Genomic DNA, 15,742 nt, shown 5'->3' on the forward strand with positions numbered 1-15,742 from the left:
TTCATTAGTTGTGGTTGATCACGGGGCTTCACAAGTGGTGGCCTACCAGGAATTTTATCTTTTATTCCTATGGTACCTCTGTCTGCGTAATATTTTACGATGTTTACCATCGACGACTAAACTATTTAGAACAAATCTTCACTTTGTCTTATCGATTTTCCCATGCAGTACTGCGAAATTATTATTTTCAGAAATTTTACTAAAATTAGCCCACCACTAACTATTTTCTTCTAAGTGAAACCAACACTAGTATGAAATGCTACAATCCCTATAATAATGGCAGCATTTACCAGCCACTGCGTTTGTATTTCGATGGTATACTTAGCAAATTTTCTCGGGTGTCCCAACATTTAAATGTCAGCAAAAATTGCACATTTTTTATTTAGGTGACAATGTTTGCGCTCTAAGAAAATTTATTAATTTGCAAAATACCTCACTCTCTGCCAAAATAGATGCCCATGCAAAATTTGCATTTAGTCCAAACGAATTGAATGATATCAAAAATATGTACCGGATTTTTTTGAGAATTTGTTTGTGTCCCAATATTTAGTTGTTAGGGCTCGTACAATAATTTTATTCTTAGTATTACACTACATCTATCCCAACTGATTTACGTGTCCTTGCAAAAATGTTGATGACGTCATCATAATTTTTTTTTTAAATTCCCACTACAAAAATGTAATGAGAAAAAAAAACACAATAGGCATGCAGTCGTCAAGTTTCCGACAGCGAGGGAAGTACTGTCTAAACTCTTTAGACCAATTTCTTCTTAGTACAATAAAAAAGTTCAATACAAAAACACCGAGTAAAACAAATCATGTGTTATTTATAAAAACAAAATATGTACATTGAAATATGTTTCGCGTCATTGACTCCCACCAATTTACAGAAGGCCAAAAAAACGCTCATAAGTTGTCTTTTATTCCGTATTAGTTCTATACAAATATTGTTTTCTTTTTATGCACCAATGGATAGTGACTCATCGTCGTATTGTGAGACGACGTACAGCGAAGATCAAAGAATTGGTATGTTCTTGAAATTGGCATTGTTTCTTTTTGACCTTGGCGATTCCGTAACTACTGCGCACTATTATTATTATTTTTTTGTATTTTAGAAAAAGCTTTACTCGAAGAAAAAAGAATTCGTGCCCTCCGAGCTGCCGAAGAAGATCAGGCTAGAAGAAAACTGTTTGAGAATTACGCAAAAGAAGATTTACCAATATTTAAATTGCCGGGCATAAAATTTCACACATTTCGCCACTTAAAAATTAAATTTTCGTTTGAACCTTCAAAAATTACAGCTTTTGTGAACAAAAATGTAAAATTTTTTATTTCACTAAAATATAATGGCAAATACTGGAGGGTAAAACGGAGTTCGTTTCCACTTACTTGCAATCGGAAAATATATCCCGTATTTAACGATCAATATTTCATTGTCGACGATGAAAATATTTTGACAGCTATCACTAAAATGTATCAGTTTCTTGTGGAATGGAAGGACAACGAAGAAGAGTTTCGTCTTGAAAAATATGAGGTATAAATTCAATTTGTATTAAAAACACAGTCATAGAACCAATTGAACTCTGTTTCAGAGATACAAAAAGGGCGAGGAAGACGTAGAGCTAGACTCTGATGATGAACAGTTATTTTTGAGCCAGAATGAAAGAGTGGCACTTTATCAAAAAAGAATAAAGGTACTTAAGCGCATGTTGCCACCTAAAACTTAAAAATAGCCACAAAACGCTTGGATGCATCATGATTTACAGCTTTCGCAAATTAGTATTATGTACATACCCAACACTTTTTACAATTATTTAATTTAATAATGAATATTGTTATACTTATTAGACTTTTGTAATAAACAAAAACAAACGCTAGCATTATTTTTATATAATTTTCATGAAAAACAATTCTACAATTTTACAAAATCTTGAACAGTCTTGACAATGGTATCAACTTCAGCCATAGCTCCTGCACCTGTATCTCCACACATGAGAGTTTTTTCGATAACAGGAACTTCTTTGTACCCCCAAGACTCAAGAGTGTTGATTTGGGTTGCTGTTATTGGATGTTGGTACATTTTAGTGTTCATAGCAGGACAAAAGAAAAGTTTTTTGTTAAGATCCCAGGCTCTTACTATACAAGTGAGAAGATTATCACACAAACCCTAAAAATAATATTACTTTAAATATCTACTATAAGAACATGGGTCCCTATACATTTGCAATTTTGGCCAAAGTGTTAGCATCCAAAGGAGCGATCAGAAAAATATCGGCCCATTTACTTAATTCAATATGTAGAACTGGGTCCCCTCTTTTATTCCACACCGCCCACTCATCTGCATCATGAAACACTTCCACATCAGCAGGTAAGTTGTTTTCTTCAAAAAAATGTCTAGAGTGTTCAGTCACTACTACACGAACCTAAGACACAGTCACTAATTTTTGTTATTAAAATGAAACACTTACTCTTATCTCCGGATTTAGACCTATTAAACCATTTACTAAAAGGGGTAACTTTATTGTGGCTACACTGCCAGTACAACCCACAAGAATGTTCACCATTTCAACACTTAATTCTCTGACTCTAAACCTAGTTTTCTCCAGTCTTCTTTCACCATAAGATTATTGTCCATACGACAAGCTAGGTATTCACGAGCTTCACTTCTGCACGCTGAATTGTCGTTGTTATTTACATTTAGGCACTTCATATATTTAATCATTAATTTCCGACAGATACCTTCGTGATCTAGCGGAAAACTTCCTTTATCTGGAGGAGTCGGAGTGAAGGTTTTTTGGCCAAAGGTCATAGACGACATGAACGGTTTTGTTATAGACGAATCCGACTATACAAATAAAAACGAGATCGTAATTTCTATTTTATAAGTTAACCTAAAAACAAAACTCTGTTGTTATTTCTAAAAAAAAAATGACATCACACATCACGTGGTTCTTACGTTATATTTGTACGTAATGGTAACCACTCGCAACACTATAACGTAGCAGTAAAAACGCAACGTCATTTAAAGCAATCGATCGACCTAACCTCAAAATTATTTTGCGCAATGTTATTTTAACAAGTGTAGAGTTTTAGACAATACTGTTTGCTTTTCTTAGAAGAAAATTAAGACCCGTACTTAGTTCTTCTGTATAAGCTACCGAACCAACAATGAACAGTATTGGCGAAGCTTGCAACGACTTAAAACGAGACTACGATGCATGTTTTAACACCTGGTTTTCAGAATACTTTTTAAAGGGACATACAAATGATTCCATGTGTGCCCCGCTTTTTAAGGTTTACCAAGAGTGTGTCAAAGTAAGTACCATATTCGAATGTGTAGAAAATATTAATGAAAATTTTTAAGAGAGCAATGAAGGACCAACAAATAGACTTTCACGAAGTTGAAAAAAATTTACTAGGAACAGAACAGGAAAGAAAACCGCCCCAGAAACCTAGCTGACCATGGACATCTGTGATTTGCTCATGGATGTGTTCAAACAGAATTCCAGATGCAGTCACTATAATGAGCAGTCAAAATCATCACCAAATAAAGCAGCAAATGCCTGACGAGTCACAGTTTGATGTCTGAATTAATGTATTGTGTTTTATCAGTTGTTCACCTTCACAATGCATAGTAATAATGTTGACATAGTATATTTTAATAAACGTTAGATTAGTGTTTATATATTTAATTTTAGATATTAAGATTTGTAAAAAAGCTAAGTCAATAATGAATTATTAAGTATAAACAAAAATCATATATTATTAGTCAAGATAGCTTGCCTTTTGTATCCCTATATTTAAATTGCGTCAAGTTTACTTTGCACTTATTTATTCTCAGGAACTCAATTCAAAGTCACCACATCACTAAAAATGTATTTACTTCATGTAAGTAAATTTTAAGAAAAAATAGTTTTAACACAGTCCAAGAACTAGAACATTGTAGACTTAGTAAAAAAGTCATAAAAAACCTAGTTTCTCAAGACTGTGATAATGCACTATAGTAATTAATCTTGTAATGTTACAATAAAAAAAATATATAACAAAATTATTCTGCCTCTTCCTCTTCTTTGTCTTTACTTTTATCCTTTTTCTTCTTCTTCTTTTTCTTTTTCTCTTCCTATAATTGAAAATCAAGAAAAATATAACCAACTTTAAAAAATAATTAGTGTATACCCCTTCAACCACAGCAGGCTCTGCAGCCACTGATGAAGCTTCTTCTGAACCATTTTCGCCATCGTCAGTCTTCCTTTTTTTCTTTTTCTTTTTTTCCTTAGGACTTGTGTCAGACTGCATGGAAGTATCGGCACTAGCACTTAGTTTGCGCTAAAAATAAAATAGTGTAATTTTAACTGCAAGACCAATATTCTGTTTTACCTTCTTGGAACTTTCTTCATCTTCAGGTTCCTCTTTCTTTGTTTCTTGCTTAACATCGTCTTCTTTTTTAACTCTAAAATAGTAAAACATATTAAGCGTCAAAATAGAATTGTACACTGAGACTTACGAATAATCAACATAACTGTTCAACCATTCTTTCGGGGTATTTTCGTTAGGTTTCCCATACTTATCGAGCTGGCCTTTGGCGATAAGTATTTTCTTTTGACTTGAACGAGGACCCAGACCCCATTTTCTAGGATATGTGTCTCTCTCCATGATGACTCTTTTAATCTTTGCTACCACCCCATGATCACAACTGGCTATTGTTGCTGTAGTCATTAAAGCGATTCCTAGTGCTATGGCCTCTCCCTTTGTAGTCACAATAACAATCTCTTCATTAAGTTCAATATTGTCTTCGTATCTTAAAATTCCAGGCAGAAGAATTTTTGCTCCATAACAGACAGCATTTACCTATGAAAACTATTATAGAACAAAAAATACACAAACAGTGGTAAAAATATTACAGAACTGTCTTTCATAATTATCCTTTTGTGTTTGACCAATAAACCTTCTAAAGGTTTAATCACACGGCGCAAGTAACTTTCATCTTTGTGGTTTTCATATAACCACTGTGCGTCCATTACATCATGCATTGTTGACATCTGTTCGTTCTCTGATTGAATGCCTGAACGTACCCTTCTGAGTTCCAACATTTGGCCCCCCACTCCCAAAACTAAACCCAAATGAACACACATTGTACGAATGTAGGAACCCGCTTCACAACTGACCCAAAATACACCTAAATCGTGAAAATTAATTACATTGTTTTGTTCATTCTCAGCAACTTACCCATATTTCGACTTTCATCATACTGAAATAATTTACTGTCATAGACAGTTCTAACTCTTAATTGTCTTTTAACTGCTGATATTAGCGGCGGCCTTTGAAATAAGGCACCTCTTAATTTTTCCAATCCTTGCACAACTTTTGGAATCCCACCTTCCACACTGGAATGCAGTTTAAACACTGCGACATATTCTTTGCCTGCTGCTTGTTGCGATTTTACAAGCCTAGTGGCTCGTTCTATGCAGACAATTAAACAACCTAAAATTACCAAGTTAATTTCATCCAGTCATATAAAAACCAACTACACATTACCCGTTACTTTTGGATCTAGAGTTCCAGAATGGCCAGTTTTTTCAACTTTTAAAATTCTTTTAATCCAAGCCACCACCTCATGACTGCTTGGATTACTAGGTTTATCAAGATTAATAAATCCAGATTTTACATAGTCAGAAATTTCTCTTCGAAGCGGTGAGGAACCATAAGGTAGCGGAACATAATGATTAGTTCTTACATTTAAACGATCAAAGTACTAAAATATTTACACAACATTAGTATTTAACGTAGCTTGGAAGTTCACGCTCACCTTCAACAACAAAGGCCACTTCGAACTGTCTAATTTTGCAACCAAAGTTGAAGGCTCCACTGAGAAATCTGAGCCTTTTTGTATATTCCCCAAATCTTTTTCACCTTTACTTTTTTTCTTCTTCTTTTCTTTGACGGGTGCTTCGCTTTCTGCAACAATAAAAACATTCAACAGTTGTTAAACAAAACGACGCAACCATGGCGAAGCGGCCGGCGCGATTCTACAAAATGACGGCCACCCGAAGCTTTTAAGCGAATATACTCATTCAACTAATTTTGCAGATTTTATTTATGTTAAAATACTAATATTTACAAATAATTACCAAATTCTGCCATCGCTCACAAATTTTTAAGCACGTGCATTCGAGACACCGATTGTAGGTTAACTTTTTGACAACTAACAACAAAATTGACGCCGCCAATGGACCAATGACAACACGCGAAGAAGCGATCACGTCATCTCAACATGAAAGTTTCATTTTATTTTAAATACTTCACAACAATTAAAACATTACTGGCATTTTGTAAGTTACATTAGTGGGACATTCGTTGAAGATATATTTTTTTAATGCCAAATTTATACATTAATCATTGCCCAAATTCCTATTTATTTAGTGCTTTTTGTTTCGTAAAGTTTAATTTGTTTAGGGATATGTGACTACCGGTTTGTCAACTGTCAATTAACTGGCTTCGATCAAGTGGTAAAACACGTGTGGGAAGCTGTACCGTAAATCTTACTATTAGTGTTTATTCCCATAAAATTTAAGTACTAAAATGAATAATCTGCTCAGGAGTGCATTTAGAATCAGCAGCTGCAAAGCATTTTTAAATCCCACGAAAAAAGTATTGTTTCCCAATGGCGCCCTTCAGCAGCGACAAATAGCACGCAATCTGTGGTACATGACCAACCCTCGAAATAACGAATCTGAAAATAAATTGAGCAAATTGTGTACTTGTGGTTGTATGAATAAATATCAACAGGTTCATAGTAAAGGTAACACACTGGCGAAAATGAGAAACTGAAACTTAAAGGTTTCTGTTTTAGCCGAAAAAGAACTTGTAGAATTTCTCACGGAAGAAATATTAGCAGAGAGAAAAGCTCGACAGTCAAATACTTTGCCAGCTGAACTGGATGGTTTTAAGATTCAATTAGATGGTGCTGAAGTTACTTTTTCGAAAGTATGTGATGATGAAAAGTAAGTTTTTTCATCAATTTGACTATAGATCTGTGGTTTAGTGTCCCCAATTTTTAATTATTGTAGAATCAAAATAACTTTCAATGTTAATCATACTGTTGACACGGATACAGAACCTGAAATACATCCAAATATGGACAAGCCAGAGGTTGGGGAGTTAAAATCGAAACCACCATTTGATATTGAGTTATCAAGGGGAAAAACTACTCTGAAACTTGTATGCTCATTTGTTGACTCAGATGAACGCCAGGAGGGTTACAGTTAAGTCAAATAAAAAAATAATAATTTTGTTGCTTATTTTCTATTTTATTAGATGATATATTTGGATTGGATGAAATCAGTATTTACGATGGGGATTGGAATGACAATATTTATGCAGTGTCAGGAGAAAGCATAGATACTGTAAGTATGCAGTATAGATATATCGAACATGAATTAATATTTTTATTTCAGTACTTATATGACCTGATTTTGAATTACTTAGAAGAAAAAGGAGTCTCAAACGAATTTGTTGAAAAATTATCCAAATTCAGTACGTCATATGAACATTCTGCATACATTGGCCTTTTAGAAGGATTATCAAAATTTGTTTCTGGAAAATAAGAATTTTGATAAGTACAACAGTGTAATTGTATCATAGATTTAAGTTTTTTTGGTTCATAATAAACATTACATAAATTTATAAAACATCAGAATCATTTTGGAAAACTTTCATATATTCTATAGTAGTTTATCACAAGGTTAAGTTTATACAAAGCTTAAATTAATTAAAAAAAAATCAAAGATTTTCATGTACAGGTTGCTTATGAGCTAGATACAGAGTCACGATACTGCCCAAGGCACTTACTAAAAATATTACATCGAACCAACGATGATAAAAATTAAATTGCAAATCTCCTAAAACTTGGGTTATTATTGTCCTATATTGTGGAGGCATATTCATCCTCATAAGAAGAACAGAAGAAACAAAATACATTCCCATGATTTGGGCTAAAATCAGTACAATAATGTTGGAACTTTTACTTGATGACATTCTGTTGAAAAACTGAAAAAACACATTGAAAACGTCATCAAACAAGTATTAAAAAACCTTACCTTTGTTAAAGTCAATAATAATCCTCTTATGGAAGTAACAACAATACATCCTATCAAATAAAAAGATACCTGTTGAGACCAAAAATTGACATCAAAATTAAAACCCATCCAGTGAATTGCAATTTCTATGCCTCTAGTTACAGGGTCTTTTTTTCCTACTCTGTCAAATACTATATTAATGGTACACTAAAAACATTTTTCCCATTACTGTTAATTTGACTCATAATTCTTACAATAAAAATTTTCCATGTGCAGTACACTGAAAATATATACCCCAAAAAATTAAAATATATTCCTTTCCATGTTTTTGACCATTCTATCCTTTCAAACATATTGCGATTTTCATGCGCTTCAAGAAAAAGCTGTCTACTTAACTCTTCCAAACCTGCTATTTCTAATTTTAGCTGTGATATATCTGAAAAAACTTTCTTCGCTCTTGGTTTTTACAATAAAATAAAACTTTTACTTTCTTGGTTTCTGTTATTGCTTCCTGGATAGATCATACTCCATAATCCAGATCTTCTAGGCATTCCTTCATTTATTTTTTCAAGAGATTGTCTTTTTGCAATTGCGATTCTTTTTTTCTTCATGACTACCATATCCATTGCTTGCATCAATCTCTTCTCAATGTTCATCACGTCTGTGATGGAAACTTCCCTTTAATTTTTTGTATTATTATTATTATTTATTTATTTGGAGTGAATTACCGAATAAAATAGGCCATTGATGTATAGGGATAGTTGACTGCACCAAATCCAGATAGTAGCGCCATTACTGTGACCCCTATGACACCAATTCGTGAAACTAACTGCTCCATGGATAAAACACCCTGTTTTGGGCTCAAAATTGGGAATGGATCTCCAAATTTCCAAAATATCACAATAAAAATGATCCACACTAAGACGGTTAAATGTTTTATGTAGTCGGGTTTAACTGCAATTAGTGTTAGAAAATTATTTGTACGTACAAATGGATCACCTTACCAAATGAAATATTACTAATACAATAGTAAGCAATATAAAAAGGGTTTAATACAATTACCACAAACAACAATAAATACAGCATTAGGCACCAGTAGAAATAGCGTGAGCTTAAATGTAACTGTGTCAATATAGGTCAAAACATAAATATTTGTTACCTTGCATCAAGTAGTTCTAATATTTCGAATATTATGAGTTCAAACATTGTACATGATAGAGTCAAAGTAATCGAAAAAATTAATTGTACCATAATATGTCTCACTTCATAATCTTTGAATAATTGTTTTACAAAAAAGATCCATGCCCCAACAAAGAATGTTACCTTAAAAATTGCAGATTTATTGATTTCTTAAATAAACAAAAATATGAAAAATAAAACCTGGGAAAGTAACACCACTATGGTGTCTTGTAGGAACGTCATTATTATGGTTTACATATTTTTTAATCAGTTTTATATTATTGCTTTGTTTGTTCACATTAATTATAAGAAAAATGTTACACTTTTTAGGTTAGGTTCTGACAGAAACCGGTTACGGTTGTGTCTGTGTGAACACGTTGACATCACAGGTTGACATCCGGATACGTCCACAGAACATAAAAAAGCGAGTCAAAAGTGTCCATTTTTTAAACCAGTGTAATTTATTTTGCATATGGAGTATACAGTCGCGGCCAAAAAATCTTGGACGTCATTCTTGTACCCTTTTGAAAATTTTGATGTATTCTTATTGTCATTTTGACGTTTGAAATTTGAAAAGTTTATCACGTTGCAATGTTGCATCGAGTATCCGCAATCAGCATGCCCGCAGTGTCAAAAATGACAAAAATAAAGTTGCAATACCCAAGGTATTTGACATTTTGTAACAGTGGAATGACATTGACGTGCAAGCTTTTCTGGTTTTGACTGTATATATACAGGTTTTTCACGAGAAGCTACACGCCTAAAAAATCCAAAACGCAACCAACAATACAATTGTGTAATACTCTCTACTATCGTCCCTCTTCTCATTTTACCTCGATGGTAAGGTTCGACTAAAGATATAGTGCGTTTACGACAATGACTTCATAACAGTGGCGGCTCCTCAGAGGAGGCAGGGGAGGCTGAGCCTCCTCTGTTTTTTGGAGCTGAGCTTCCTCTAATTTTTTCGATGAAAGAATTTGTATTTTTATACATTTGTTACTATTCAGAATATTTTGTTTGATTTAATTTACTTTCATCATATATCAGGTTAAAATATCGAAAAAAATTATATTTGCGCCCTTAAATCATAATTCACACCACTCCGCGTTTTGCTTCAGCCGTAGAAGCTAGCCTCCGCCGAGAATGCATCTTACTATTGAGACCGCAACCTTGACGCATAGTCATTCAGCACTGCATTGGCTAAAATGTTCATCGTGGTGCCGCTTCAGGCCGCTAGCCTCCGGCTAGTGCATCTCTTTTCAGATCAAGTCGCACGGATTATTTTATCTCTTTCTTATTAACTCGCGCGATCGGGTGTAAATTGGAAAAACATTGAGGTGGTTTCGCGTGCTCCCTATTCAGTGGTGAATGGTGTTTAGGCTTTAGTACCTACGTAAAGCCTAAGGTGTTTTTTTATATCATTTATTTGCGTTTTATTTCTGATCGTTAAAAACAGCTGGTATTATCGACATATTAATATTACTTATACTTAACGAGAATGAGCAACGAAAATAAGTCAGTCTCATGTGCAGTGTAAAGGCATGAAAAATCACAGGAACACATATTTTCTTCTACTACTTTAGATTCCGCTCATAAGAGGGATATTGAGAACTATAACGAGAAAGTTGGTGAAAATAGGGCAATTTTGAAAAGACTAATCGATGCAATAGTTTATCTATAGTGTTCTTTTCGTGAGCATGACAAAAAAATTATTCAGATAATGAAGGATATAAAAAGTATTGGTTTTCAAATTTGAGCCTCCTCTGAAGAAAACTTCACGAGCCGCCACTGCTTCATAAGCATTTTTTTATTTTTTACTTTTTGGCCAGACAAGTGGTTTACTACCACCATTGTGACGAACTATTGTAAGTCGCAATTGTAAAATATAACTCTAATGCTAAACAGCCACTCAGTTAGTAGGAAATCAATGGCGTGTCTAGTTTTAGTGTTTTTTCCTGCCGTAGCTTCGGCCGTTAGTAACGGTTGGTGCTAAACTTTTTTACATTGGTTTGGGATAAGTACTTTTTGTCGACTAGTGTTTTGTGAACAATGTGTATGGTGAAACCGATCAGGTTTCTATCACATTTTATGTTTGAGGCCCTCTGGATACGCCACTGGTTTATGCACTAATTTGCTTGCTTCTCCTGTATTCGCTAATTCTTTTAAAATACCTTTCTTCTCTCTCTTGGTTACTGTTTATGGTCATTAAGGAAATTTATGAAAAATAAATTCATTTGATTAATTTGTATAGTGTTCTAAAATTTCAAAATTTCTGCGCTTTCTAACAAAAACTAACATCAGTCACATCAAACATCTGGAAAAGGTAATTAAAAAAAAATTAAAGCAAAAAACCCATCTCATGTCTTAAAACAAAAAAAAAATTAAAAAAACTGTTTTTTGTTCGCCAACATCTCGAGTTCCAACTGGTCAGAATGGTGAACGGACATGCGCAGATCGTACCAATTTATGGACCTTGGTTGCAATGTGCGAATGTGCCCTCGGAGGGGAGAGTATATTGGAGAGGGTACGAGGCTAGAAATGATGATTTCGAACAAAAAATACTGCTAATAACATTGACTTAGATTTCGATAGTCTTTTCTTTTGAAGGGAATAAAATAAAAACCGCTTTATATAAAATCGCAGAAAACGATTTAACGGATGTTCAATTGACAAAGTCATCTTTGACTGATTTCTCAATGACATTTAGCATGCATTTTGAAATGTTTCATTGCTACATAACGGGTGTTGAATTGAAAAAGTCAAGCTGGCGTGGTTTTTTTATAGAAGAAAACGTAGTGAAAAACACGTGTTTTATTAATCCATACTATTTTGAATAATTGGCCATTTCGTGGTCAGGTATCATCGATTAGATTTTAGGTTTATTGTAGACACACAGTTTGAAAAATCATGGCCAACTTGATGACTTTTTCAGTTGAACATCCGATACATTTGAAATATTATGAACATATTTTTCTATCTATTTTTTTTTAATATGACTCTAAATTATAGATCTGACAAATACGGTAATTGATACAAAATGTAATATTGTTGAATATTGTACTACAGATAAAGTAGTATGAAACAAACCGTATTCTCTTAATTCCTTTGCAGTCCGAAAATTTCTAAGGAATACAAACATCTTGATACTGATAAATAGAAAGCCATACAAGTGGGGATATTCTATGGTAGAAGTCCACACCACAACATTCTCCTTCCTCTATATTCTCTTGTTTTCCCCAAATCTAAAAATTGTGCAGTAGTGCCATTTATACAGCTATCTCACAGCCAACTGTAGTCCGGTTTATTTTCGATCGCAGCAATTTTCAGATGATTCTACTACGTATAACTTAAAATTTTCTTGCATTTTTTAACATTTCTTGTCTAAGAATTTTTAATAATACATTTCTAGATGAAACTGCATATTGTAGAAAAATATTGCACCATTTTAAAAGTAATATTTAAATATGGTATAGCCATGGAGTGTACTGTAAATTGGTAACGAGCTTCAAATAAAAACGACGTCAACTTGGCTTTGGAAATGTGAACGAATCGTTTACTAAGCCCTAAATTCACATTTACAAAGCCAGCTTGACGTCGTTTTTATTTGAACGCTCGTTATCATTCTACTAATACAGACACGAGAAAAAAAATCAGAAAAAAATTACTTCTACAAAATGGTATCGGTATGTGTAATTAAAACATCTTATACATCGCTTAATTGCCTGGTACCTTTGTAGTGTTCATTTTTTTTTGAAATTTGTTTATTTTGTTAATAAGAGCATACTAATTTTTATCGAGATGGACATTCCATTATTAAATCTGTAGTAGTAACGATATTAACACAACACTCAAATTTTTAGCAAAAAATCTACACGTCTCGACAGCTACGCTGTCATAATCTTCGACTAGATTAAAAGAATGCATAGCTGTTGACACTTGTCAACACATAATTTGTTAAAAATTTTGGGGTTGCGGGATAATAACGGCTGTGTTAGTGTCAGTGCATCGATGAGTAATTGTTCTGAAGATACCAATAATGTTATCAATGGCTAGTGTTACGTTGTATACACCAAAATTAATACATGAGTATTTATCACTCTTAAAAGGTTGATGACATCATTATAGAACATTATTAAATAAATCTTTGTTGGAAAGTAGGTTTTAAGATACAAGCGGTATTGTTGTGCTTGAGGCGAGGGAATTCCACTGTAATCAGTTAGTAGCTGATTTTGAGAAGTCATTATTTCGTTTCCGATGTAACACGAGATTTATATCAGATTAAGTACAGTGATATATTTTTTATACAATTTTTTTTTTTAATAATGACGCCAACATGCCTAAGCTCACGAACATGATCCGAATTATTTGATTACTTTTTTGTTCAGTTTATACGTTAAATTATTATTAGTAACTTATACCGACGATAACAATAAAAACAATAAAAATGTAGACCGTTTAAACAATAATTTTCGTTTATGAGAATAATAGCTGTCACACAACCTGTTGGCAGTTTTATTGTAGAAGCTTACAAACTTCGCAACTCTTTCATGTGTAGAACTCCTTATAACGAGAAAAATAAGCGGTCGAAGTAGAAAATCTTGTAAGTTATAGTTATAATGTTTTATTAAAAGTATTTGCGAATTTTGTAAAATTATGAATTAATGTCACGAAATGAAGTAACGTAATGTAAATTCATCACATCATCAGTTTTGTTTCTGACGTGCTTGTAACTAATGTGCATAACAAAAAAAATTGATCGAAAGTTGTTTCGATAGAATTTTCCTCGCTCCTGACGTACAATATCCAGCATTTTTGAGTGGTGTTTTTTCTTACACAATTTGTGATAATGTCATCAACATTTTGGGAACGCCATGTAAATCAACATTGGTGCAGTGTATGAGTGTAATACTAAAAATAATAGTAAAAATTTTCTGGGAAAATGGAGTGAGCCGTTCCTGATTTAATCTATAAAATACATTGACTCATTCATTAATTTTTTTGAGCCACCTGTATAACCAAATCTAAGAAATATGAATGCAATGATAAATCACAAGTAAAAACTCATCATATTTTGCACATTCTGGGTAGAATTTATACGGCAAAATTTTGAGATGAAGTCATCAATTTTTTGGGGCGAATAAATAGATATATTTTGATTAACAATTTACCATGTTTACAATAACTTTAAAACGTCTGCAAGATTTCAAAGTTTTCGCTTTTGCCGATTCAAAATTAAATTGCAAAATGTTGTTTTATAATTTTGATTTTTTCCAAAAATTTGGACATTTCGAGTAAAAACTCAATACGGAATCATGAACTACATGTGTAGGACTATGTTATTTCATACAATTTAAAACCCATTTACTATGTACCATTTTGAAATGACGTCATCATATTATTGGTGGGGATGTTTAGACAAATTTTGGTTACCGTTTTACCATCTACATGATATTCCTGATATAAATACAAAATTTGACAACAATCGGCCCAGTACTTTCGGAGATTATGAAAATCGGTGACGGCAAACAGACAGACGGACAGACAGACGGAAACGGAAGACTTATTTCTTCGTGCTCTAGGAGTCATGAAAGGTCGAGAAAACGTAAAAGTAGAGCATCGGCCGAAGGACTCGTTTACAATACTTCCTTTGCTTACCTACGCTCGGGAAGTAAAAAATATACATATATCAAAACCGCGAATGACAAAATTTCTGTGATTCGGTGTTCAGAATGAATACCTATATTAATTTCTTTGGAAATGTGGGGTATTCTGAACGGATTTGCAGTGATGTCGCAAAATCTTTAGTACAAAATGAATTGTAAACTTTGTACGATTCCAACCATCAACCATGAAGTACAGAAATCTAAAAATCTTAAAGTACAAATGCTATAAAATTTTTAGTGCCAGTTTTTAGTGAACAGTTATTATCAGAGAACGAGTTCTGATGTTAAACAAACTATAAAGTTGTAATTAGCAGCAAATTTTCTTAAAAATTCGTCACCATTGTTAAGACAACACATAGAGACCACATTAAAAATGCAGCCCCGGTTCGTCTGTACTACAGGCAGGTCCTATTGTTCATCGAATAGTATTATGAGGGAGGATAGCACAGAAACAATGAATAAACGATTGAAAAAAATTACCACCCCTTTCGCTTTACCTGTTAGATCGCGGGGTAACTGTAAGTATATAAACGCCAAGACAAGCATAAATGGGGCATTACCTACACTGAATTTAAACGTTTCGGTACAGCTTTATAATAAAAACTGCTACATTGACAGTTTTTATTCAAACATACCCATAGTAACAGTAAAAGTAGCTCGGTCTTCACATTTTAGAAATTAAAAAAGTCACTGTGGTTATCGTAAGTAATAAACCAAAAAATGTTATTCACCAGTATTCATATTTCTAAATAGTTCGAGTTATCTATAGCTTTAGTAGTGCATGAAGGGATACTTTAATGCACAAAAATGAAATTTTGTTTGTGAA

The 15,742-nt window shown here is 33.3% G+C and overlaps 6 protein-coding genes and 1 long non-coding RNA gene across 7 annotated transcripts; 3 read left to right on the plus strand and 4 right to left on the minus strand.

Annotated features, from left to right (window-relative positions):
- The first annotated feature begins 777 nt into the window (after positions 1-777).
- LOC135134871 (uncharacterized) lies at positions 778-1,882 on the plus strand. Its single transcript, XR_010281400.1, has 3 exons — positions 778-1,025; positions 1,115-1,533; positions 1,592-1,882. It is a non-coding gene; the product is annotated as an uncharacterized LOC135134871 (long non-coding RNA).
- LOC135134868 (phosphopantothenoylcysteine decarboxylase) lies at positions 1,870-2,563 on the minus strand. The gene is made up of 3 exons (XM_064063739.1): positions 2,468-2,563; positions 2,219-2,422; positions 1,870-2,166 (listed from the first exon to the last, which is right to left on the minus strand). Exons 1-3 carry the CDS (start codon positions 2,561-2,563, stop codon positions 1,912-1,914), a joined length of 555 nt encoding a protein of 184 aa, XP_063919809.1. The 3' UTR covers positions 1,870-1,911.
- On the minus strand, positions 2,468-2,944 carry LOC135134869 (cytochrome c oxidase assembly protein COX19). The gene has a single exon (XM_064063740.1). It carries the CDS (start codon positions 2,815-2,817, stop codon positions 2,572-2,574), a length of 246 nt encoding a protein of 81 aa, XP_063919810.1. The 5' UTR covers positions 2,818-2,944; the 3' UTR covers positions 2,468-2,571.
- A 29-nt stretch (positions 2,945-2,973) lies between these two features.
- On the plus strand, positions 2,974-3,678 carry LOC135134870 (TP53-regulated inhibitor of apoptosis 1-like). The gene is made up of 2 exons (XM_064063741.1): positions 2,974-3,314; positions 3,364-3,678. The coding sequence occupies exons 1-2, from the start codon at positions 3,168-3,170 to the stop codon at positions 3,457-3,459; spliced, it is 243 nt and encodes an 80-aa protein (XP_063919811.1). The 5' UTR covers positions 2,974-3,167; the 3' UTR covers positions 3,460-3,678.
- Positions 3,679-3,862: 184 nt separating this feature from the next.
- On the minus strand, positions 3,863-6,237 carry Nop60b (Nucleolar protein at 60B). The gene is made up of 9 exons (XM_064063721.1): positions 6,128-6,237; positions 5,806-5,954; positions 5,535-5,751; positions 5,226-5,480; positions 4,901-5,175; positions 4,504-4,847; positions 4,377-4,449; positions 4,176-4,325; positions 3,863-4,119 (listed from the first exon to the last, which is right to left on the minus strand). Exons 1-9 carry the CDS (start codon positions 6,138-6,140, stop codon positions 4,048-4,050), a joined length of 1,548 nt encoding a protein of 515 aa, XP_063919791.1. The 5' UTR covers positions 6,141-6,237; the 3' UTR covers positions 3,863-4,047.
- Positions 6,238-6,468: 231 nt separating this feature from the next.
- On the plus strand, positions 6,469-8,281 carry LOC135134867 (complement component 1 Q subcomponent-binding protein, mitochondrial). Its single transcript, XM_064063738.1, has 5 exons — positions 6,469-6,798; positions 6,850-7,000; positions 7,067-7,260; positions 7,314-7,402; positions 7,454-8,281. Exons 1-5 carry the CDS (start codon positions 6,579-6,581, stop codon positions 7,601-7,603), a joined length of 804 nt encoding a protein of 267 aa, XP_063919808.1. The 5' UTR covers positions 6,469-6,578; the 3' UTR covers positions 7,604-8,281.
- Positions 7,696-9,693, minus strand: LOC135134866 (Golgi pH regulator). The gene is made up of 8 exons (XM_064063736.1): positions 9,455-9,693; positions 9,234-9,397; positions 9,079-9,185; positions 8,803-9,028; positions 8,562-8,752; positions 8,329-8,510; positions 8,096-8,281; positions 7,696-8,045 (listed from the first exon to the last, which is right to left on the minus strand). The coding sequence occupies exons 1-8, from the start codon at positions 9,494-9,496 to the stop codon at positions 7,779-7,781; spliced, it is 1,365 nt and encodes a 454-aa protein (XP_063919806.1). The 5' UTR covers positions 9,497-9,693; the 3' UTR covers positions 7,696-7,778.
- Positions 9,694-15,742: the final 6,049 nt, after the last annotated feature.

Source organism: Zophobas morio, unplaced genomic scaffold (genome assembly GCF_036711695.1).
Source record: "Zophobas morio isolate AGI-343-1 ecotype UQ-CSIRO unplaced genomic scaffold, CSIRO_AGI_Zmor_V1 ptg000024l, whole genome shotgun sequence".
NCBI classification, from domain to species: Eukaryota; Metazoa; Arthropoda; class Insecta; order Coleoptera; family Tenebrionidae; genus Zophobas; species Zophobas morio.